Genomic DNA, 24,981 nt, shown 5'->3' with positions numbered 1-24,981 from the left:
GCTTTTTCCATCAGGCCATCAGACTGCTGAACACGTCATAGACACCTCAGCTTCACTACTGGAACTTCAACATTATGCACTCCACACTGTATATAAATGCCACTTGTTTTGCACATATTCTCTGTATATTTTATATATTTTATTATTATTTTATTATTATTATTATTATTATTATTATTATTTTATTTTTTTTATTATTTTATTTTTTTACTATTTAATTTGTAAAAATGTATACACACACACATACACACACACACACACACACGTAGGAAAATATTTAGTATACACATCCAGAAATGCATACACTATTATATATTGTACATATATTTATTAGTTTCAGGTTGGCCATTCTTGTATTTTGCTCGTTTGTGTTGTTGTGTTTGCACATCTCTGTTGCTTGTGGGGCTCGCACACAAGAATTTCACTCGCATGTGCTGTGCCAGTGTGCCTGCACATGTGATGTGACAATAAAAGTGATTTGATTTGATTTGATTTGATTCTGGTAGTTCAATCCCCTCAGTTCTGACTACCTTCCCTCTCTTTGATACCATCCGACTACACTTCTCCAGTCCGAACGACATTCCAATGTCATTGCTGTATAGCCTGGTAGTGTGGATCAGTGAATCGATGTCTCGTTCACTCTTGGCATACAGCTTGATGTCATCCATGTACAGGAGGTGGCTGACAACTGCTCCGTTCCGTAGTCGGTATCTGTAGCCAGTCTTGTTAATGATCTCACTGAGGGGGTTCAGGCCTATGCAGAACAGCAGTGGGGACAGAGCATCTCCTTGGTAGATCCCGCACTTGATGGTGACTTGTGCTATGGGCTTGGAGTTGGCCTCTAGTGTTGTACGCCACATCCCCATTGAGTTCCTGATGAAGGCTCTTAGGGTCCCATTGATCTTGTACAATTCTAGGCATTCCAGTATCCAGCTGTGGGGCATTGAGTCATAGGCCTTCTTGTAATCAATCCAGGCAGTGCACAGGTTGGTCAGTCTGGTCTTGCAGTCTCGGCTGATTGTTCTGTCTACCAGTAGCTGGTGTTTTGCGCCTCTGGTATTCTTGCCAATTCCTTTCTGTGTCCTGCTCATGTATTGACCCATGTGCCTGTTCATCTTAGCCGATATGATGCCTGACAGGAGCTTCCATGTAGTACTGAGGCAGGTTATTCGTCGGTAGTTGGAGGGGACCGGTCCCTTCTTGGGGTCCTTGGGGATCAGGACCGTCCGGCCTTCAGTTAGCCATTCCGGGTGTCTCTCGTTAACTAGCAGCTGGTTCATTTGTGCTGCCAGACGCTCGTGGAGTGCAGTCAGCTTCTTCAGCCAGTAGGCGTGAACCATGTCGGGCCCTGGTGCTGTCCAACTCTTCATACTGGAGACCCTTTCTTGGATATCTGCCACTGTGATGGTTACTGGACCCTGTTCAGGGAGGTCGCTGTGGTATGCCCTCAGATCCTCTAGCCACTGAGCATTGCCGTTATGGGTTGCATCCTTCTCCCATATGCTCTTCCAGTATTGCTCCGTCTCCAGCCTTGGTGGTGCTGTTCTCTTATTGTTCCCTTGCCACTGAGAGTACACCTTTGCTGGTTCTGTGGAGAACAGCTGGTTTATTCTCCTGCCTTCTATTTCTCTGGTGTACCTCCTCAAGCGGCTGGCCAAGGCTGTGAGTCTTTGCTTGGCAGTTTCCAAGGCCTCAGGTATGGACAGCTTGCTGTATTTCTTAGGCACCTTATTTGTCGCACCTTTCTGCAACTCCGTTAGTTGGCTAACCTTTGATCTTGCCCTCTAGCCTCCTTCTCCATGGAGGGTACTGCCCCTTGTCGCTGTTCAACTTGTAGCCAAGCTACTACTGCCGTATTGTAGATCAGCTTGTTAGTGTTGGTAATCGTGGTTGTAGGTATTGCCCGTAGTGCTGCATTAACATCATCTAGCAGACCTTCTGAGGGTACTTCACGTAATCTTAGTAACCGGCTATGGGGGATCCAGGTTTCAAGCTTGGCCATGATCCTATTTTTCAGGTCAGTTCCTCTCGCACTCAACGATCCTTCTCCTATCGCACTTGGGGCTATGTACCCAATCTCGGGTGGGGGTGATGATATCGCCCCCCTGACCTGGCGTCCTGACTCCTCCTTGCCGTAGCATTTGTGTTGTACCTCGTCAATCTCTAGCTGTGAGAGCAGTCCCTTCTTTCGAATGTTGGAACACCGTCTAGCCCCATGCACGGGGCGATCGGCGTAGCTCGTTAACGGAGATTTGCCGTGTTGTGGCGTTAAGGTCATTTCAACGAGATTAACCTGAAAGCACTAGTGGGAACACAACGAATATGACTGCACATTTACGCCGACATCATCCTAGTGCAAAGACAAAAACAACAAGCATGCTACTAACTTTAGCCGAGTCATTTAGACAGCTGTTAGCACATGATTCTCCTTATATGTTTAATATGCTGCTGAGAATATAGCCCAGAAGAAGCGGATAGTATAGCTTTTATTTTGGAAAGAGACATTTCTCTGTAATAAACTCTCTTTTCCAAAGATGAGTGATTCCTCGATCAGATAAAGGGCTCGCAATATCGCTAGCCCGACGTCCCGGGGCTAGCGATTTTTTTCAGTCGGGCTACCAAAATCTATCTCTGCCCTGCCCGTCGGGCTATCGTAGGACGGAAAAATATATGTCAATGCTTTTGCATTCTTTCAGAAATGTAGCTGGGTAATTATGTCATTGGCATCGGTGAGCCACTGTCAATATGTGACATATTGCAATCGCGTTTGAATTTGCGCTTGTTTTTTTGCTTTCACTTTGCAATCGCACGAACTGTGTATAGAGAGCGACAGCACTGATCTGTGAGTGATGATAATTTGTGGGGTTAGGGTTAGGGTTAAAAAAGAAGGGGGAAAAAGGACTCATTACAAACTAAAATAAACCCGTGAGTTATTTTAAACATCAGAAGCAAAATATCATGGTAGTCTCTCATGCATTGTTTCATGTCCACTTCCCCATCATTATAATAACTTCAGACCCATTTCTGAAAGAGCAGGTATGCCAGAGTATCTCTCTTCAAAGCACTTTAGCAGTCAGTGATGCTCTTCTGTCAAAACAGAATACAGCAGGTAAAGACAGCTTTGCATTCTTATGCCTAGATGAAACCTGCCGCGTGTGTCTGCAGCGTGTATGTGTGCGTGAGCGAGACGTGTATGTGTGCATTATGAGGGATAATGGAAGGGAAAAACACTCCCAGATGCATGTGATGCAATTATATCCTTGATTATCTGATTGGGTAATCCACAGACAGGCTGGAGGCGTCCAAGATAAACACAGTGTTGGCAGACTGTTGACCAAGCATAAACCACGACGAAGGACACGCATACAGTCTTACGCAGACACACACACCTGTATTTGAACATGCACTCAACAACATATAGATATTGTGAATACTATTTAAATAATAGTCTATTTAAACATTTAAATACTTTAAATGATGAAACATATTTTCCCATAATTTTTTTAGCTAAAATAAAAAAGCTAACAATTTAAATACATGCAACAATAATTAGACTGACTTTAGCCGTTAAGATGTTAATGGTCCAGTTTTAATATGTAAATGCATTTTTTTGCAGGAAATGTTGCCACTGAAAAATAGTTGTTGTTTTTTTTTCATCAAAACTTTAGAAATATTTTTTACATCACTTTGCAAGCTCAAGAATCACCCTGAACCCACAGTATATTTTTAACAGGTTTTGGAGATGCCAGGATGATCTGATGCCGGTTGTTGAAAAGGTAAATCCCTCGTATTTCCTGATAATTCTGAAAACATTAAGGAGAAGGGCATTCTTTAAGCTAGTTGGGTCACCAGTACTCCAACACTGCTTGTGCTGCTGTGTAGCTCCCAGGTACGTCAGTAGGTGTTAACTAAGTCTGTAAACCCAGGGCACAGCAATGAAAGAGATGCACACATGCCAGCAATTCCTGCATAAATACAGTTTTAAAAATGTACCTCTGCTTATGTCCTCGCTGATCCAAACTGCCCATGCTCTGCGTCCACAGAGTAAAGGGAAAGCTGAACAACAAAGAACACTTAAATGTGTGATGTGTGAGGTGGCGTGTTGGGTTTTTCGTGAAGGCTTAAACTGACAAATGTCATGAAAGTAAAGTGTGTAAGAGTGTTTACTGTAGGGGAAGAGAGAAGCAGACATACCTGCAGACAGATGTATGGACAGGTCTAGAGTCTGCTTGTCAATGTTGCCCCCTGCCCAGGCCAACCACCCTCCCCTCACCCCTCCTCACCTCTCACCAAACATATTTTGGAGCTAAAACACACCATTGAATCGAGTAACAAGGCAATCCTTGTCCAGCGCCACCAAACCTCATCTGGACAGCCAGCAGGGAACCCACTGTATGTGCGTGTGTGTGTAAGCGCGTGTACAGTATACAGAAATGACCAGAAAAGGTTAAAATTATTTGCTGTTGCTTTTAAAGAGCAAGCTGCGGAGGCCACTCTATTGCACACACTTTCTTTTGCTCTTGCTCTTTTCCCCCTGCCCTGTGTTCTCTCTCCCTCTCTCTGGAGGCATGTGGCACTGGGCCATCTTCACCTTACATATGCACAAACACATTAAAAACACATACGCAATAACTGCCAGGCAAACTATAAGCAGTCAGTACGAACTTGCCTCAGCTGTGTGTGAGTCCATGTGAGCGTTCAGAGCAAAGGTGTGTTTAGAACAGAAGCAAAGAGGTTGAACACGAGGATCAGATAGTTGTCCTTTTACAATCAACACTTAAGCGGAGCTTGGCAGAGAATCTCCTCTCACTCCCACGTTTTGCCTCGCTGTAAATTGCAAATCTTTCAACACTCCTCTTATACCCCACATTAACTCCAGCTACCCCCCACCCCCAGCTTTTTAAAGCTCTTTGTCACGCACACACACGCACGCACGCACGCACACATATTCACCCATGTCTCGGTGCTACCCATGGATAGATACACCCTGTCCTGATTCAACTCTTTCAATCACTTTTCTTCAGGAAGTCTGTTTTCACTGTTTTATCACTATGACTACCTTCCCTGTTTTTCAGTGTGTCTTTTTAATAGTAAAGGAGTATATATGTTTATAACTGAAATGTAGTGATATATAAACAGTAATATCTAATCAAGACTGTTAAGTTTCCTGCTCACACTTTTTCACTTTATGCACAAATATAACCTTTTGGGGTTTTTTTCTTTGAGGTACTTAAATTACTGCTGTTTAAATGTTACTATAATCTAGTAGAAAACACTGTAGAGCTGCTCAGGTATAGCAAAAATTTTTTTTTTTTTTTATGTATAGATATAGTAATGTGTGAAAGTCTTGAGCCAGCCCTCATTATTTTATAGTTTGCATGCACTGAGTCAGACATTTCTGTAAAATTTAAAGTGGTCTCGAGCAATAGTTCTCCAGGAGATTGACTTCCTTTTCACTCATTTTCAGTCCAACATGGTCAGTACCTGATTATGTTGAGAGGATTTCATGAAGCCACTTAACCTCAATTTCAATAAATTTGAAATTGGAACTGAGAATCCCTCCAAATTATGGAGATAGAAACATATGGTCAGATTTTCCAGTACCATCTGGGAAGTATTGGAATGGCAATAGCTTAATTTTTCAGCATGATAATAATTCCAAACATACTGTCAGTGCAGTAAAACCATACCTGGATAGAAAAGACACAGTGGAATATTATCAGTCCTGCACTGGCATCCCCAGAGACCTCAACATTACTGAAGCAGTGTAGGATGACTGACAGAAGACAGAACAAAAAGGCAGTCACCATCCAAAGAAGAGCTTTAAATGTCCTTCAAGACACCTGGAGAATTATTCCTGAAGATCACTTAAAGAAATTACAAGAAACCGTGCCTAAGAGATTTCAGGCTGTCCTGAAGAATAAAGGTGGTCATACCAAATTTTAGAATTTTAAACTCTTTTTACCTCATACACTGTATTTCCATGTATTTTTGCACAATGTTCAATAAACTGCCGCACCTTTTTCCCATTTTCCTAACAAAGAATAAAGAAATGGAGAGTGGCCCAAGACTTTTCCACAGTGCTATATGTTTTCATAATCTTTTCATCTACTATACACAGCACAGTAAGTCCAACATTTTTTCAGGTGTACTGTGAGATAAATCAATGACATACACAACCTTGCACAGCCTTATTATCTAATGGCCCAGGCTGATTGGAGAATTGCAACTCTCAGGTCATGCAGGCCTAAAGACCGATCAATGTTGCCCTGATAACTGCCAGTCCTTAGAGAAATACATGCATTCCCCGACGGCTTAGCTTGCTGGTCCCACAGAGGGCGCTGCATTAAAAACCTCCTTGTGATTTCTTTGGAGACCAGCAGATTAGCACGGCCACCTTCAGTTTTCATGGAAGACTCCAATTCGTCTGTAAACACTCACTAACTTATCATAGAGCACCAGTGAGATGCAACCCGGAAACAGCATCCGTTCCCCTTCAAAGTAAAAGTTGCAACTTTTGAAACATGTTGGTTTTGGTGGTAAGGCACAAATTCTACACTGAAGGTGAAGCTTCTCTGTTTCCAGTTTGCAGTAAATATACATATAGGAAAATGAACACACGTGAAAATGGCAGGGAAGCTCAGCTAACCATATTAAACAGCTACACTGACATCAGGGAATTGTCTAATTATTATGGAAGTGGCTATTTCTATAAATACAGTTGCTGTTTACAGGTGACATCTGCAACAACAATAAATAACAAAACATGAGGTATACTCAAACCAACAAGCCCACAACTCGTGTTTTTTATAGCGTCTCAGTTTGTATACGGTTTATTTGTCCTAATAACAAGGTTCACTGAACCATAATCCTATTATATTTGCACTGCAAAGCTTTAACACAGTTTCTGATATTGTACAGTCATCTGTGCTTTTACTGGCAATTATTGAGAAGATAAAAACTTGCTGTATTATCTATGCATTTTAAATGATTTTAAAAACTCTCCATCATTATCCTATAAAAGAAAAAATACTGTATGTTAAGACTGGATGCCATTCAGAGTAAGAGCGCTCTGGCGACTGGAGCTGGCTGTGTCTCCCTGGAAATGTATGTGCGTCAGTGAGAGAATGTGGGCCTTCCCTCAAATAGATTTCAGAGCACATGTTTCTGCTTTAGAATCTGTCTCTCTCCCGCCTTTCCCCTCCTGTTTGACACAGATACTTTATATGGTGAAGAGATTATGAAAATGATTTGAACAAGAGAGCAACCTTAATCGTGATATAAAGTAGTGAAATTAGCCTCGGGTGAAACAATGTGCAAATATTTCAGTAAACCCATATTGCTGCTATGCAACTGAAAAAGCAAACACCGCCATAAAAAAATAAATAAAATAAATGTAAATATTACGCTGCTTATCGACATACTTATGGTTGTTGTCATGTTGCACACAGCAAGTGTTTGTCAGCTGCATGCAACCCAACAAACAAAATACTATTCCCCAAAATCCCCCATCCCACTGAGACCCTGGCTAAAAGACAAACAACTCCTGTCAAAACACAAGGCCTCTGTGTGGAGCTGATCCAGAAGGATCATAATGGATGTTAAAATCATCAAATATTATAAACTCCTTTGTATGGACAGCAGAAACCAACAGGCTTTAACGTAGTGGTGCATCAGCAGGAGAATTAATCCCATTCACTTTAGAGAAAAAAAAAATACTGAAATAAAGCCATGGAGCTGAGCCAATGCTATTTCCCAGCTTCCTGTTCAGCAGAGTGCCTGTCTTGCCTCTGGCTTGGCAGGCTGCACCAGCCTGCTTCATAAATACTGCACAACCAACGCTTGATGAAAACGCCCGCTTCTCTCAGGTACAACTGCACTCTGGAGAGCTTCATTTTCTACAGTATGGATAAACTGTGAGCATCTGTGTCAAAGAGAGGCTCTGAGATAAAGGCCGCAACCTCAAAAATGTGCTTGATTTTTAATATAACCTCATTTTGCTTCTGGAAATTTACCTATGTAATGTGTCTGGCTAAAACAAAAACCAGTGCTAACCCCAGGTGGCCCTCCGGTGACCTGGTGGAAGTTTAAGAGGTTTAAGAGCAATCCAATTGCTTTGAATTTCTTTCTCTTTTTGTGGCGTACATCTGTGTCCGTGCGTCGGTCCTACAGATTACACCCAGTGGGAAAAGGTTAAAAGAGGACGCGCTGTCCTCAGCATCTGGTCAGTTAAAAAAATTTTCATTGTTTTTTTTTTTAACTCTCAGAATTCAATTTGTCACTATTCCTGTTCCAAACATGGTGACCAGAATGGGTAATGGAGCTCTTCTAATAGTACAGATAGTCCACTAACTCACTGTTCCCTAGATACCAATTAGCAGTGAACATCCCAGCATCACGAGTCAGACAGCTGATGTGGGAACAGCTTGACGTGAGAGAATGAAACTTGTGTGTTGGGACAATGTGGGTGAGTCCAGATTAGTAAACTGTGAAAGGTGTATTCCCTTTGCTATTTTGGGGCACTTGGTGGCTCACCATCACCCACACTGAGTTCATCTCAGGTAAACACAAATTTTAGGCTTCTGTGAGACAAAATGTATCTATGGCAATTCAGTCTAACATGGATATATAGCTAATTATAATAATGTTTTATAATGCAAAAGTCAGGAAGGAAACGTTCTTTTTAACAGGGCATTAATGAATGTTTTGATTCTCCTTAAAAACATCAAACAGTCTCAGTAAAATCACAGAAAACAGCACCTGTATATTTTTCTCCAGAAAGCAATATGAGGTACGCTCCCTCTTCCACAGGACAAATATAAATAATAGAAAGCTACAAAGTGTGTACAAAGTACCAACGTTTTTGTGTGGACGTACAGAAAGCACCATCATCCACTGTGATTACACCATAAACCAAGCCATTTAACTGCTACTGTTAAGCTTTTCTTTCTCTGCCATGTTTCCTTTCTCTCTCTATTCTCAAAATCTACAAATGAGATCAGGGTAAAGTTGAAGAAAAAGAGCAGCGTAATCAGGATTATGCTGCTTCTGTAGCTAAGCCATACACGGGTGACTGTGACACAAGCTCACCCACTCGGGATGATCACCGAATCCCCACTGTGAAAACACCAGCATGCCTCCCTATTACTATGCACCATGTGGTGACACTTTCAGTTGAAAATGAGTGGCTTCATATAACATTCATTTTATCTCAGCTTGCCGGTGTAGGACATAAGAACCAAAAAGAAGGAGGGGGGCAAAGACGGGCGAAGAACATTCAAACAAGGTAGCATCCATGAGTGTGAAGGGATGGATGTTTGGAGGTTGGAGCACTGTTCTAAGAAGAAGGCACCATCTGTGATATATTAAAAACTTAACATTACTTAACAAGTATTTTTTAAGTCACATTAAGTTTTAATCACATTAAGTCACATTATTTTGTATGTATGTTTTATTTAAATTTCCCGGTTTTAGTATATATATATATATATATATATATATATATATATATATATATATATATATATATATATATATAATCACAAGCTGTGAGCCATTATTCACAATCCCTTATGCTGCCATAAAGATAATATGTGTAAAAAGTCTGACACGGCACCACGGGCCTGCAAGCTGGAGAAGCAGAGGCTTGCAAAAATATTTACATGTGACTTCACACCTATGCACGCGAATACAGACACACACACACAGGCACGCGGTAACTTGGCGTGATAAATACACCATCCATTTCCTTATCAGCAGCCCCAAACAGAGCACAGCACAACTATGATGACCAAATGAACAACGTCAGAGTAGGCTCAAGGTAAACATCGGTGTTTAAAGGGATGTACAGGATCGTGAAATTCAAAAGACCAAAGCACCAAAATACTACATTAACAAGCATCTTGGGAAAACACAGATGTGGCCCTGCATGGAGCAAACAGGTCATCAAAACAAGTGTTATTATAGTGTCTTCGGCCTATTCCGTTTTGGCCCAATGTTTAAAAAAAATGCATGTAAAGCTCTCACACATGCCATCAGAGAAAGAGGGGGACTCGAAAGCATTACATGCCAGTGGTTGAAAGTTCCTAAGCAAATCAGTAACAAAACAGCCAGTAAGGTCCGGTCCAAAGTTACATCTTACCTGGTCCCGCGGAATGCAAGGCAGCGAAGTCCTGCGGTGGGACTTGCTGTTGCTCTGACTGTGAGCCATCATTTCCGAGGCCGCTATGGAGCTGGACCTCCGTCTCCTTTTGAAGACAGGGATGTCCTCCTCCTTCGCCCCGGTCACAGAGCCACAGCACCCCGTCCCGCTGGTCCCTGAGGCCGGCAAGAGCCGGTCAGCATACCTCGCAAGCAAAACCCCCAGCAGCCCCAGCAGGTAGGCCAGGTAGGGTCTCCAACTGGCCCGGACTCGACTCAGGGAGACAAGTGAGACGGTCCTGATGACGCTAATGAAGACGAGGATGGACACTCCCTGACCCAGCCGGACGACCAGCAGAGCCCCGCTGCCTAGGCAGCCGAGGACTACCAGGGTTGCGGAGAAGGACAGCAGCTGCTCCTCGGCGCCGCACAGGAGGGAATGCGCCGCGGCTTCGCCCAAGTGGCACACCGCTAACAGAAACAGCGCGGTGCGGATGAGTACTCCGCAGCGAATCAGATACAGCCCTACCCAGAAGAAGGCACATACGAGTGTAAAAGCGGGGGAGACGCAGTAACACACGCTCAAAAGCAGCTCGACAGCGCAGCCCGCCGCGAAATGAAGACGAGGGTCGGAGCCGCTGCTATTTCCGTTGGTCCTGCTGCCTGCATCCCAGTCGACCAATCTGAGCAGCAGAGCGAGAGTAACGGAGATGGAGGCAACGCAGACCGCAGACGACACTCCTCGGCAAGTCCATGTCACGGCGAGTCTGAGCCACGACGACTGGCACCCTGCGTCCTGGAACAGCGGGGTGACACATGTCTTCACGTAGCCGTTGCGCTCCAACGCCGCCCGGGGATATTTTTCAGGAGCGCTCCTTGATGAACCTCCGTCTGCCTCCAAGGCCATCGTTATCAGTCAAGCGGCATAAAAGAGATAGATTTAGTCCCTGTGTGGGTGTTTTAGTTTGCACATACCACCAAGAACTCTTTATTTTATTGTATTTCTGTGCACCAAAACTCAGGACCACCCCAACTCTAAAGTTTGCATATTATTTAAAAAGCGCAAAACTGAGAGGTCTACACAACTTTTCATTTAGTTTGGTGCTTCAGGACGTCCCTGTTATATTTGTTCCACTATTGGGTTGACTGTGTTAGTCAAGCAGTGAACCAAAAAAAGAAAGAAAAAAAGGCAACCCCTGGCGTTTCACACATCTAGGCCACTACCCCAACTCCTCTACATGTTTTTTCTCTCTCCTTTCCCTCAACCTCTCCTCGTCTCTCTCTCTCTCCCCTCCCACTAGAAATTATCCCCCCTTTTTCCTTTTTTTTTTTTTTGCCGCTCCGGTGATTCCTCCATCACGTTTTGGCTCTTCCCCTCCTCCGTGTGTTTCTGCTGTTCATTCTGCAGGCTGCGGTCTCGCCCTGGATGTGACTCAGTTCGCAGTGGATGGATGCCATGTTTATACGAAGATTTCCTGGCTTGTTCGGGAAGATGGAGCGGGTCATTACGAGAATTGACTATAACAATCCTGTTATACATTTTAGAAGTCCTGTGCACTGTAAATATGACAGAACACCAAAACGTGGATGTCGTGCTATGCACACTGGTACCATGCAGCTTTAAACAATATCATTCATCAAGCTTTCAATCTTTCATGACTTAATTATTTATTTACCTTCGCTTTCATTGCTGTGCGCACTGTGTACCTCTAAAAACACGCAGTGAAATGAAAAGCACAGTCCAAAAAAAGAGAAAATGCTTTCCTCTGTTAGTAATCTTGCGACCCATGTTTTTTTTTCTTTCTTTTTTTTCCGGATTAAAATCCTAAATCACATCATCCTGTGCCTCCTGTGTGGCAGACCGGGACAGGGCAAGTTAGCGGCCTTCACCTGTTTGGCCTACATTTTGTGAGAGGATTTAGAAGGAGACTGCATCTGCATAATGCTATTGTAATTCTCACATATCTTTCTGTAAAAATACTACAACAACAACACTGGCAAACTGGGGTTCTTTAAGATGTAAAGCAGTACAGATGTTACCGAAAGACAAAGAAGTCATAAGCAGACAATTAATAAACTGGGTGCAGTTTGTTTTGTGTGTAAATGCATCAGGAAAATATGAGGCCTATCCTTCCCCACATTGGTAGTTTGTGCTGTAACTTTGGTACGTTATTTCCACTGACACTGGTGTTACACAACATGGGTCGGTGCAATCAGTCAAGTGCAATCAGGGTATAAATCTTGGGTTTTAGTCATCCTATCGCAGTGTGCTGGGAAAATTTTGCCAGCACAAATTGTTCATCAGTATTTAAGCTGGTTAGTATGTCAGAACAAGAGATTAGATTGTTAAGTTTGACTCCGGCTGTTTATTCTGGTTGATTGTGTTCCACAGCGGCCGTCAGCATTACAGCTAAACTGAACTGGTCAAAGGAAATCACCACGTACACTCATTTTGTTTAACACGCACTAGTCTCCAACTCGCAACCATGTCAAAGAAAACGAATAAAAACTGAGATGTGTTCCTGTACAGGGTACAGTATGCTGGCCCCTGCAGGGGACACACAATAAATCACATTTGGCAAAGGTAGCCATGATAATAACATTCCTCGTCCTTTCCTCTTGGAAACATTGTCCAGACACCCTTCTCCAGCTATACTGAGGAAGTGTAGTAACGATGTCATCTATTACTGGTAAGTGTTGGAGGACAACTGGATGTGAGCATATGGTTTGGTTTTATTGAGTTATCTGTAGCATTAATCAAACTCATGCATCCTGATATATATTTATACTGTCATTCATGTAACCGAAATATTCCACCCAGCGGTCTGACCTGTTTGGGTGGAAACAAAATGCCAAGAGTCCAAGAGACTTGATTTTGGTAACACAACTCAACTAACATACAAAAAATAAATCCGCACACATTTACCAAGTACATCTTACACTAAAAATGCCTCAAAAAGTCATTTTGACACAATTTAAGTATCAAAACTGTTTTTTCACCCTGTTCACATGGAAATACAGGGAGTGCAGAATTATTAGGCAAGTTGTATTTTTGAGGAATAATTTTATTATTGAACAACAACCATGTTCTCAATGAACCCAAAAAACTCATTAATATCAAAGCTGAATGTTTTTGGAAGTAGTTTTTAGTTTATTTTTAGTTTTAGCTATTTTAGGGGGATATCTGTGTGTGCAGGTGACTATTACTGTGCATAATTATTAGGCAACTTAACAAAAAACAAATATATACCCATTTCAATTATTTATTTTTACCAGTGACACCAATATAACATCTCCACATTCACAAATATACATTTCTGACATTCAAAAACAAAACAAAAACAAATCAGCGACCAATATAGCCACCTTTCTTTGCAAGGACACTCAAAAGCCTGCCATCCATGGATTCTGTCAGTGTTTTGATCTGTTCACCATCAACATTGCGTGCAGCAGCAACCACAGCCTCCCAGACACTGTTCAGAGAAGTGTACTGTTTTCCCTCCTTGTAAATCTCACATTTGATGATGGACCACAGGTTCTCAATGGGGTTCAGATCAGGTGAACAAGGTGGCCATGTCATTAGTTTTTCTTCTTTTATACCCTTTCTTGCCAGCCACGCTGTGGAGTACTTGGACGCGTGTGATGGAGCATTGTCCTGCATGAAAATCATGTTTTTCGTGAAGGATGCAGACTTCTTCCTGTACCACTGCTTGAAGAAGGTGTCTTCCAGAAACTGGCAGTAGGACTGGGAGTTGAGCTTGACTCCATCCTCAACCCGAAAAGGCCCCACAAGCTCATCTTTGATGATACCAGCCCAAACCAGTACTCCACCTCCACCTTGCTGGCGTCTGAGTCGGACTGGAGCTCTCTGCCCTTTACCAATCCAGCCACGGGCCCATCCATCTGGCCCATCAAGACTCACTCTCATTTCATCAGTCCATAAACCTTAGAAAAATCAGTCTTGAGATATTTCTTGGCCCAGTCTTGACGTTTCAGCTTGTGTGTCTTGTTCAGTGATGGTCGTCTTTCAGCCTTTCTTACCTTGGCCATGTCTCTGAGTATTGCACACCTTGTGCTTTTGGGCACTCCAGTGATGTTGCAGCTCTGAAATATGGCCAAACTGGTGGCAAGTGGCATCTTGGCAGCTGCACGCTTGACTTTTCTCAGTTCATGGGCAGTTATTTTGTGCCTTGGTTTTTCCACACGCTTCTTGCGACCCTGTTGACTATTTTGAATGAAACGCTTGATTGTTCGATGATCAAATCACTTTTATTGTCACATCACATGTGCAGGTACATTGGTACAGCACATGCGAGTGAAATTCTTGTGTGCGAGCTTCACAAGCAACAGAGTTGTGCAAAATACAATAACATAAACAGGCAAAATATACGAATGGCTAAATCTGAAACTAATAAATATATGTACAATATATAATAGTATATGCAAAAAAAAAAATAAAAAATTTCTGGATGTGTATACTAAATGTTTTTCTACGTGTGTGTGTGTGTGTGTACACATATTTTACAAATTAAATAGAGTCAATAAATAAAATATATAAAAATATACAGAGTTGAGACATGTGCAAAACAGTGGCATTACTGTACAGTGTGTAGTGCATAATGTTGAAGTTCCAGTAGTGAAGCTGAGGTGTCTATGACGTGTTCAGCAGTCTGATGGCCTGATGGAAAAAGCTGTCTCTCAGTCTGCTGGTACGGGACCGGATGCTGCAGAACCTCCTTCCTGATGGAAGCAGTCTGAACAGTTTATGGCTGGGGTGACTGGAGTCCTTGATGATCCTCCCCGCTTTCCTCAGGCACCGCTTCCTATAGATGTCTTGGAGGGAGGGAAGCTCACCTCCAATTATCCGTTCAGAGCACCGCACTACTCGCTGGAGAGCTTTGCGGTTGTAGGCGGTGCTGTTGCCATACCAGGTGGTGATGCATCCAGTGAGGATGCTCTCAATGGCACAGTGATAGAAGGTCCTGAGGATGCGAGGGCTCATGCCGAATCTTTTCAGTCTCCTGAGAAAGAAGAGGCGCTGCTGCGCCTTCTTCACTGTTTTGTTTGTGTGTACTGACCACGTAAGATCCTCAGCCAGATGTACACCAAGGAACCGGAAGCTGCTCACTCTCTCCACAGCAGCGCCGTTGATGGTGATGGGGGTGTGTACTTCTCTGCACCTCCGGAAGTCCACTATCAACTCCTTTGTCTTTGCGACGTTGAGGGTGAGATGGTTGTCTTGACACCAGTGGGTCAGGGCGCTGACCTCCTCCCTGTAAGCCGTCTCATCACCGTTGGTGATAAGACACACCACTGTAGTGTCGTCCGCAAACTTCACAATGATGTTGGAGTTGTTAGTGGCTGTGCAGTCGTAGGTGTAGAGTGAGTACAGGAGAGGGCTCAGTACACACCCCTGTGGAGCACCAGTGTTCAGTGTGACGGGGGATGAGGTGATGCTGCCCAGTCTGACCACTTGGCGTCTGTCAGACAGGAAGCTAAGGATCCAGCTGCAGAGGGAGCTGCTCAGTCCTAGATCCTGCAGTTTCAGAAGCTTTGCAATTTTGAGACTGCTGCATCCCTCTGCAAGATATCTCACTATTTTTGACTTTTCTGAGCCTGTCAAGTCCTTCTTTTGACCCATTTGACCCAAGGAAAGGACGTTGCCTAATAATTATGCACACCTGATATAGGGTGTTGATGTCATTAGACCACACCCCTTCTCATTGCAGAGATGCACATCACCTAATATGCTTAATTGGTAGTAGGCTTTCGAGCCTATACAGCTTGGAGTAAGACAACATGCATGAAGAGGATGATGTGGACAAAATACTCATTTGCCTAATAATTCTGCACTCCCTGTATGTCAAATGACTCTTTGTGGATTATGGGGACCGTGAGTAGCTAGCCAGAGGAGAAACCCCATCACAACCAATGTATGTTTGGGTTTTTGCAAACATTTGCATTTATTAAGAGTGTGTCAGAGATATCATTCATTGATTCAGCTCCTATTCTTCTCCGTATCAAACAATGTGAATGAACAAAGTGTTTTCAAGTTACTGTTAAGTGTCATTGTTTGTGTTTTGAGCAGATTCTGAAAGGCATTGTGTTTTCTTCTGAAATTAAACTTGCATTAATTAGTTCAGCTATGATCCGAAAACTATTAATTAACATCTCATTTACATTTACATTACCACACTAATCTCTCATTATTTTTATATCTGTACCTTTGTCTGTCCTTAAGCTGTCTTTTGGTTGTTGTTGTTTTCATTATGTCTCCTTAGTGTTAAATTCCTTATTCTATTTGTCTACTATTGTACTTTTTATGTACCGGTAATTACATGAAAAAAGTACAATGTTGATATAAGTGTACTTTGTATGGCACTTTGTTCAGTTAAAGCTGTTTAAATGTGATTATAGATACATTTTACTTACTTACTTACTTTACTTACTTTATATCCTAAACATTAAATTCAGAAATATATACCAGTTCATTGCAATTTTCTGTGGCAGTGGTAAAAACTATATATCAGTAGGAATTGTGAGCACATATTGTACTGAAAAACAAAGGGAAATTTAAAGCCACTGCAAATGATATGATGAGTCACAATGACGCTAGCTGTTTAACTTGGTTATAGATTAACAAAGACCTTTAGGTGCTATTTTTTTTAGGGGATTTGAAACATAAACCAGAACTAAGAGTGTCACGACCTGTGGTTTGTACATAAACCTTGTCTTACTGTTTGTGTTCCTGTATAAACTTCTGCATTTTAGACATTATACAGTGCGTTCCTGCTGTCATAACCTCTTTGCATAACAAAACAAACCTGTTGAATATGTTCTGACACACCGGGCTAGAAAGACATCACGGGGTAGATGAAAACCAAATGCAGCTGCTTGTGGAGAACCTGTGTGTGTGTGTGTGTGTGTGTGTGTAGGTGTGTGTGTGTGTGTGTGTGTCAGTGACTCCATGCCTCTGGGGTTGTGTACATGTGCAAATGTGAGGAGAGAGGACAGACTATGTTTCTGGAGGCTGTAAAGCAGTGAGATGACTGCTCTCTCTCACGTCTTTCCTCTGCCTCTCCATGTTTTGCTACCCCTCAAAAAAATATTCTTTGATGGTGCTCTTTCGACACCGTAAAGCTTGGATGGGCAAACTGCACCGTTTCAATTACAGCACGCCTTCCAAAGACCCACGACTTACTCGCTCTAAACAAAGCCCACCAAATCAGCAGTGGCCCGAGGATGTCTTAGAAAAAGCTGGGTTGGATCGACAAAATGGTTCAGAAGCATGCAACTCTTATACAAGACCTTTATTACATTGGAAAAAAACACAGTGAGGTATAATGATTTTCTGTGTTTGTTTTTGCATCTGGAACAGAGGCATTAAAGCCGGGGATGTGCAGGAAGAATGCACATAGAGTTAACATCTACAGTATATTAAGCACTGCTCTGGGCAAAATTATTTTAATGCTCATTCTTCTTTTTTGAGAAATTAAGAGCTCATAAAAACCTGCATAAGCACACAGTTCAAATACAGACCTTTTTTTAATGGAATTTTTAAATGAAAAATGAAAAATCTAGTAGATATTTTTTTCAGCTGTTAGGTCACTGTATGGACTGTAAATGTAAATAAATTTAAAATAACAAAAGCTCCAAAAAATGCATCAAATGTTAACATTGACCTTTGTTTGTGTCGTTTTAGCATCTACCAAACATTTCACTTTCCACACTTGCGGTGTCTAAATTTAGCTGAGACATCTACAATTATGTGGTCGTATCCTAAATGGCAAATAGTGTCAAATTGCTTGGCGGGATCATCACTAGAAAACTATGAAATTTATTCTGTTTTTAACTACATTCAGTGGAACTTCTTGGAACTGCTTTTCAACATAGGAAAATATGAACTTCCTGCTATGCACACATGCAAAATCCAAGCTTGCGCCACGCATACACATGCTCCTTGTTCAGTCCACTCTGTTTACTGTTACCATATGATGGATTAAGATTTGTTTATGAGTTAGTGCAGCATAACATTTGCCATATCCTGTTTGCTTCTTGCAACAGTGGCCAGTTCTCACCACTAATGACCTGAAACATGCAGCTCAAATACCCGTGTCGTTATAAGTTTCTGTGTGTGTGGTAACAGAGAAGAGAAATTTATGAAATATGAGTTTAAATGTTTTTGTGCTTCACAAAGAGCAAAAAAAAAAGAAATTCGCTATAATTCTCTCACAATAGCAGAAGAGCCATAGTAAGGTTTGCTCAGTCTCATCTCTCCAAGTGCTCCCTGAGCTCATCTGGCGAGATCAGGAAACACAACCAAACCAGTCAGTCCCTGTTAGTCAAACTTGAAAGAATGTCTTTATTGGGCAGCGGGATGGCATTGCGTCAGCAGTGTGATAAGCTGTGCCTGCTAACCGTTCAGGAATCCATGGATAAAAAAAAAATGCTTATCAGGGCTGTAAGTCTGGGTGTGTGCATCTATGCATGTGTGTTACTTACAGGACAATTCTGGTTTATTTCAAAAAGTGGCTGTTGTGTACATAGCATTGTGTCCAGGATTTCTACCTGTATTCCACCACTGGTCTCAGTTTAATTTATTTGTGTACAGTTCCTCCATTGCTGTGTGTTTACCACTTCTGCCTGACCTTCTCCTGCTGTGTTTGTCCAGCTTTCTGCAAACCTTTGTGATCTGCTGGGATAACACACACACACACACACACACACACACACACACACACACAGAGAGAGAGAGAGAGAGACAAGATGTAGGGCTACTCATTCTGCTGCGCTTGAGAAATCCCACTTAAACTTAGTAAATAAATAAACCCTATATATAGAATAGTCTGTGACTGTATTACAGCTATGATGCCATATTTTTTCATGTAACAACATGACAAAGTTTTCCCAGCTTTTAACTGCAGAATTAAGTGCAAATGTATTGAGGGTCAGCCCTGCAGCTGGTTAGTGATTATTGCTGGTTATTGATTAGAATTGATTTTTTAAAAGCTGCAAATGCAAATGTTGGTCTTTGGAAACCTTTGATGCCCCCTCCAATAAATGTAATGAGCCTCTTTATCTTCCTTCATTGTTCTCACAATCACTTCTGCAGCCTTTTAGACAATGCCTCCTTATTGTAAAGCTCTTTTTTTTTGTCCGTACCTTTGTTCGAATGGCACACAGCTGCCTGAGAAACATGTAACATTATCCCATTACTTTTGAACGCTTACGGTTTGGGTTACAGTGTGTTATTTACCACACAACTCTTTGATTTTCTTTTTTCCAAACAAAGGTTAATCCAGTTTCGGGCACAAAGCTCATTATGCCACCAAGATGTCCATCAGCCATCCTAGAGCAATGAGCCAGCAACTGCATACCGTGGATGTTAGTGTTTAATTCATATATTCAGTAATTCAGTACAAAAATAATATGCTGCATCTACTCAATGATTAATATGCAAATGGGTATTTTGCATCTGTGGTGCAACAAAAAAAAAAACTGTCTGGTCAATTGGGCTCACAAGACATGAAAAAAGAGGCAGGTGTGTGGGTGTGTGCAGAGGTGTATCAAAAGGCTGTGCGTTTGTGTGTATTTATGCGGACAACTCCCGGGGCCTCTTGTTGTCCTCAGGGTTAAGTATCCCATCTAGTGAGAGTTGTTCTTTTGAACATTATGCTAATTGTCTATTTATACCTGTTTACTATTCAAAATAATGTTTTGTTTGTTGTTGTTTGCTCCGCTGCAGCATATGTCGCTCTGTGTGGGCAGCTGGAAGAATAATTATCAGGTTTTACTCGCTAATGATGTGGTTTTCAGTGCACTCAGAGCAGCACATAAACCGAAAGCTTATCTCTTTCCAAAAGTCTTATATTAGACAAAGCAAACACAAAATATAGGCCGGTGAGGAGAAAAATAGGAGAAGGGACGGCAATGTACTCTAATGGAATAAAAAAATGCTAAAGGGAGTACATGTGATGCATGCACATGTGAGTATATACATGTGATGACTTCTGGCATAGTAGTTTGGGAAACTGATATAAAGACTAAAGATAATGTGTCTGAAAACATTTAACTATCAATAGCTAGACAGACAGGCAGACAGCCCTTATTGTCTTCATAAAAGATTTAGTTAGGTGCAAATAACCCCCTTAAACCAAAATTCATGGCTTGCAGTTGCAGTTCTTAAACATTTCCCGGCAAAGACAAATGCTCAAATGAAGATGTATTCAGGCAGACAGGACAAGACACTTGTACAATTGCATGCATGGCTGCACATGCATGAACTGTAACACCAGCACAGAAAGAAAAAGAGGGAGAAAAAAAAACACGCACACGCGCGCACACACACAACACGCATACAACCAGAGACACACAGATGTGGACACAGAGGCAAATACACCCACCAGGAACAAAACGGGGATGCAGCATCCATACAAACGACTCTTAGTCAGTTGAGGAGCAGGAAACTGTCTGGATGCTAGTCATCTGTCTTTCCATAACAGCTACTCTTATAGAGAGGTGGTATGTTGCTTCCAGGGAGGATTTGTTTGTTTGTGCTTTTATGTGTGTGTTTTGGCAGTGGCCATTTTTCATGCAACATTCATATCCACCGAGAGGGCTCAGACCTCCGGTCCCTGCTGATTTTACTGCAAGTGACGGAACAAGTCAATTTAGCACAGTTCTTGTTTCATTTTAACATCATGACCTCCCTTTATTTTGTCCCGGTTTGCAGACTCTGCAATGCAGAATTTGTGAATGCTTGGACTATTTTTTTGTTCATTATAAGCTCTATCCCTACCACAGAAAGATACACATATTTACATTTATTTTTAATACAAAAACTGTGAGGGCAGATTCCCGAATTATTACTGCTGCAAGTTTTATTACAACTGCTCATGTGGTGAGAAAAGCCCAGAACTCATATTATGAATGAAGGCGGAACACAAAGACAAATACCTGTGCATCACCTTGTCTCAATCTCTCAGTAAATGTAAGCCTCAAAGAGAAATCTATTTCTCTTTACATCAAGCTGTTTGCTATGTATTGACTGGATTCAAGGGATCAGAATGCAAACTCCCTAGAGAATGGAGAGGGGTTAACAGTTTTACTATTGAAAATATGGTCACAGAAAATACCAATAAGGCAGAATTAGATAATCTTTAAAGTTGTCACTGTTGCTTTAAAACCGACTCCAGCTACAGTCACACAATATATCTGTGACTCTGTCTGTCTGTCTTCCACCATGGAGTTCCACCACCCTTAGGAGGTGCCCAGGAGACTTCCTAATCAGTTGTCCAAATCACCTCAGCTGGCTTCTCTCAATGTGAAGGAGTAGCAGATCTATTCTGACCCCCCACCCCCCTCCCAATTCAAAGGTGACCCAGACACACTTTGGAGGAAGCTCATTTCCACTGCTTGCATCAGCGATCTCATTCTTTTGGTTACTACCCAGAGCTAGCGAGACTAGGTGAGGGTAGGAGAGTAAATTGATGTCTTCATGTTCATACTCGCTTCTCTCACAACAGGACTAGTACACAGCATCCACATCACTACAGACACCCCACCAGTGCATCTGGCCTTCACCTACAGTCCACAAACAGATGTAGACTGTTTGGGCAAACTCAAGAGGATATCTGTGAAAGAATATAGAGCTGAGCATTTATAATGCAGGACTGTATTAGACAGATTTTTGCTTTGCATACAGTGAAACTGTTTGTAATTTTGTGAAATGCAAATACTTGCTAAATTCAAATTACACAGGGAGATGCAGAGATGCAAAGCAGCCGGTAACCTGGACAATGGCTGGTTTGAGGTGGGGCTGCTTGTATCAAACAGACATTAAAGTATAGATTTACTGTTTTTTCCCCCCCATTTATTTACTTTTTATCAACATAAACACTAATAATTCAGTGACACTTTTGCCGCTCATCTTATGAACTGATTTGAATCCTCAGGTAAGAACAGTTTTGAGTTTATCAGTCAGATATGATTTGGATCAGTCATGATAATCACATCAAAACACACAGGAAGCAGCTTATTTAATGCAATGACATGGATGTAGGTCAACATTTGTTAAAATTACAAGAATCCCCGTCTTTATGCAATGGATGCACCTGCACAGTATTCTGAAGAGTAAAACAGTTTTCTTTTTGGGATTTTGATTATTCCCTATTCGCCGTACGGCACCGTACCAGATAATGCAAACATATTATGTTTGGCTCAAAGGATTCCAATTAAGGATACACAACATGTTCAGAAGTTAAGAGCCAAACATCTTGCCAAACAAATTTGCTCTGGCATTAATATTTCTGTCGCTCTCCTCTTCAAACCATCTCAGATCACCTCATACATATCCATCGGCAGCCAGTGCACTTAGACTGAAATTCTTTGGCTCGGTGTAGTTAAAGCCCGGCAGTGCTTCCTATTTTTGTCTTACAGATGTTATGGGCAAGTTCCATTCCACCCAAAAGCCAAATGACAATTATTGCAACTTGCACAAACAGTAAAAGAGAAGGGGAATGTAAGCAATGAGAACAGCAGCTGTTTTTATTTACTTTTTCATGTTTCAGTGCTAATTTCTTAATTGTGAATTTTCCTTCTTGTGACTGTATATAATACAAAATATATGGAGCATAGTAACACACACTGATAAACAGAGACATTCACACACAAAGGGCGAATATCTGCACACCATGGAAAGCAAAAGATTAGTTTGTTGGGTTTGTGTTCATACACTTGTTTTTTTAAATCCTCAGGACTAGAGGAAAAAAAACAAAAAACAAAAAACACTCCGGTAAATGAGTAACACTCCCTGCTGCCTCACAGCAACCATCGCAGTGGTACTGACTAAATGGCAAAGGACTGGAGCTGTGCTGAGCAGCTTTCAGGTCAAGCATAACTGTATGCTTTTCAGCTTTCATAAATAAAGACATTACAAAGTCAAACATTTCACTCCCCCGTGTTCTTCTTCCTGTTTCTCTCTAATGTGTCCCACTCTGCCATTTTTCTTAGTAAAGTAGTCTATGAAAAGAACAGCACGTCAGTGTTATGTAACAAAAAAAGCACCACCTGGCGATCTGACTCTTTCGCAAAATGCTGAAGTCACTCATGATATATTTAACAGTTTATCCTAATCTGTGCATCATGTGTCCGAATGCCTGCGCACACATGTGTGCTTCCACTAAAACCGGGATTTGTCTTACATGCATCTGGGAATAATGAATAGCGAGCAAAGGAACCGTTACACGCAGCTGTAAAGGCCTCATCACTTCACCCTGCCCCCTTTCTGCCTCTTCCTGCTTTCCAGACTGTCTGTTTCTTATCGTCTCAACACCTTCCCATAGGAGTCATGGACTCACAGCAACAGCGAGCTGGGGGAGGGTGAGAAAGCAAGAAAAGGGGTCGATGGAAATGCAGATTAATGCACAGTAAAATCCCGGGGAGTCACCCTCTACAGAGGAACAGCATAATTTATGGTCCTCATCTGAACTTTTTCAAAACAAGTTCCCATGTTAAATACACCAGTATTATTATACATGATTGAAGCTGGCCTGTCTGTTATACATCATTTTTAACAGCGTGTTCCCAAAACTTTATATATTAGGGAAATTTTATTACTAACATGATGTGGTCTGTTTCTTCATAGAAATATATGAGAAAAGAAGAGTCCAAACATCTGCACATTATGTCAACAATGTGAGAACAGTTTGGATAAGCTGGCACTCCACGTGTCCTGTCTTGAGAAGAACGGCTGGTTCGCATCAGTCTGTGTGGTTATAAATTTCCCACAGCCCCCAAAGGTATTTCTATAAGTTTGTGGAGCTTGCTGCTGTTCCCTGAGTTACTCTGAGCTTATAGCAGAATCATTACCCCTTACTATGAGGCCGTTTCGTGACCACACTCTTTGCAATAGCTGCTAAATTTCCTGGAAATCCATCAACAACCAGAAATCATAACCACATATAGCCAGCCACTTAAAACATCTCTGCCAAGTGGCTTTCAGCTATTTCACTGATTAAGTTTGTGGAGACGTAGCAACACTTCACGTCCCATCTTAGGGTATCCAGCATTGGTGATTCATGCCATGCTGAAAGGTCGTGCACAGTCACAAAACATTTCTCTTAAAACCCGGCCCCTGACTGTGGAAACCAATCAGTGCTGTTGAGTCTGTGAGTGGGTTTGCATTTTGCATGCATGTATTGTGTCTGTGCTCTACAGCGTCACTGTCGGTGCCTCGAGGATCAGCACACAGAAAATGATGGGATTTCAAGGTCCTTATAAGGTTTTAGATTAACCAACGCTCATTCGCAATTCACTTTTAAATGAACATGGGAGCATGGCTCCTTATTTCTACCTGCATGGGATCAATAAATTGTACCATTAACAGTGTTGTTACTGTTGACACACTGAAAACAGTGCTATTTACACACTCTGTATAGCGGCCATGAATGATGTTAATCAGCGCACACGGCTTGTTCCTGGTTGCAGTTTTGGATTGTCAAACTCAGGTTTTAGAGGTTATTAAAAGTTACAAAGGTTGAAATTTTATTTCCAAGCTCTCAAATTATAGTAGGTTTTGAATGTCTGATATCATTTTAGTTGCCTACACCACATAGGTACATACTGAGAAGAAGAAAATTCAGATACTGTACTGTGGTCTTCACTGTTTTTCATGAGTAAGGAGGAGTGGCCACTTCATCACCACCCTTGTGTGTGCTTTGTGTGTGAGAGTGGGCTCTTTGTTGAGGTGAGAAACATGAGAGGCCTAACTGGATTCCTTCATGGTCCTCACTTCCCTCCATATGGTGATGTGTGTGTTTTGTGTGATTTCACGTGAAGGTT

At 41.9% G+C, this 24,981-nt stretch overlaps 1 protein-coding gene across 2 annotated transcripts in view; it reads right to left on the bottom strand.

The window, feature by feature from the left end:
- The window catches only part of LOC309688033 (cGMP-inhibited 3',5'-cyclic phosphodiesterase 3A-like), a 69,899-nt gene extending 57,991 nt beyond the window's left edge, over positions 1-11,908 (bottom strand). The window contains exon 1 of one of the 2 annotated variants that reach the window (XM_082503453.1): positions 10,142-11,908. In XM_082503453.1, coding sequence (XP_082359579.1) covers positions 10,142-11,047 — 906 coding nt within the window. In that variant the 5' untranslated portion in view covers positions 11,048-11,908. The remainder of the gene's footprint in view (positions 1-10,141) is intronic. The other variant, XM_082503454.1, reaches the window with a different exon arrangement.
- Positions 11,909-24,981: the final 13,073 nt, after the last annotated feature.

This window comes from Aulonocara stuartgranti (assembly GCF_965226115.1).
Source record: "Aulonocara stuartgranti genome assembly, chromosome: 14".
In the NCBI taxonomy this organism is placed as follows: Eukaryota; Metazoa; Chordata; class Actinopteri; order Cichliformes; family Cichlidae; genus Aulonocara; species Aulonocara stuartgranti.
The sequence above is the reverse complement of the archived record's forward strand: the minus strand, read 5'-3'. Positions and strand labels throughout refer to the sequence as shown.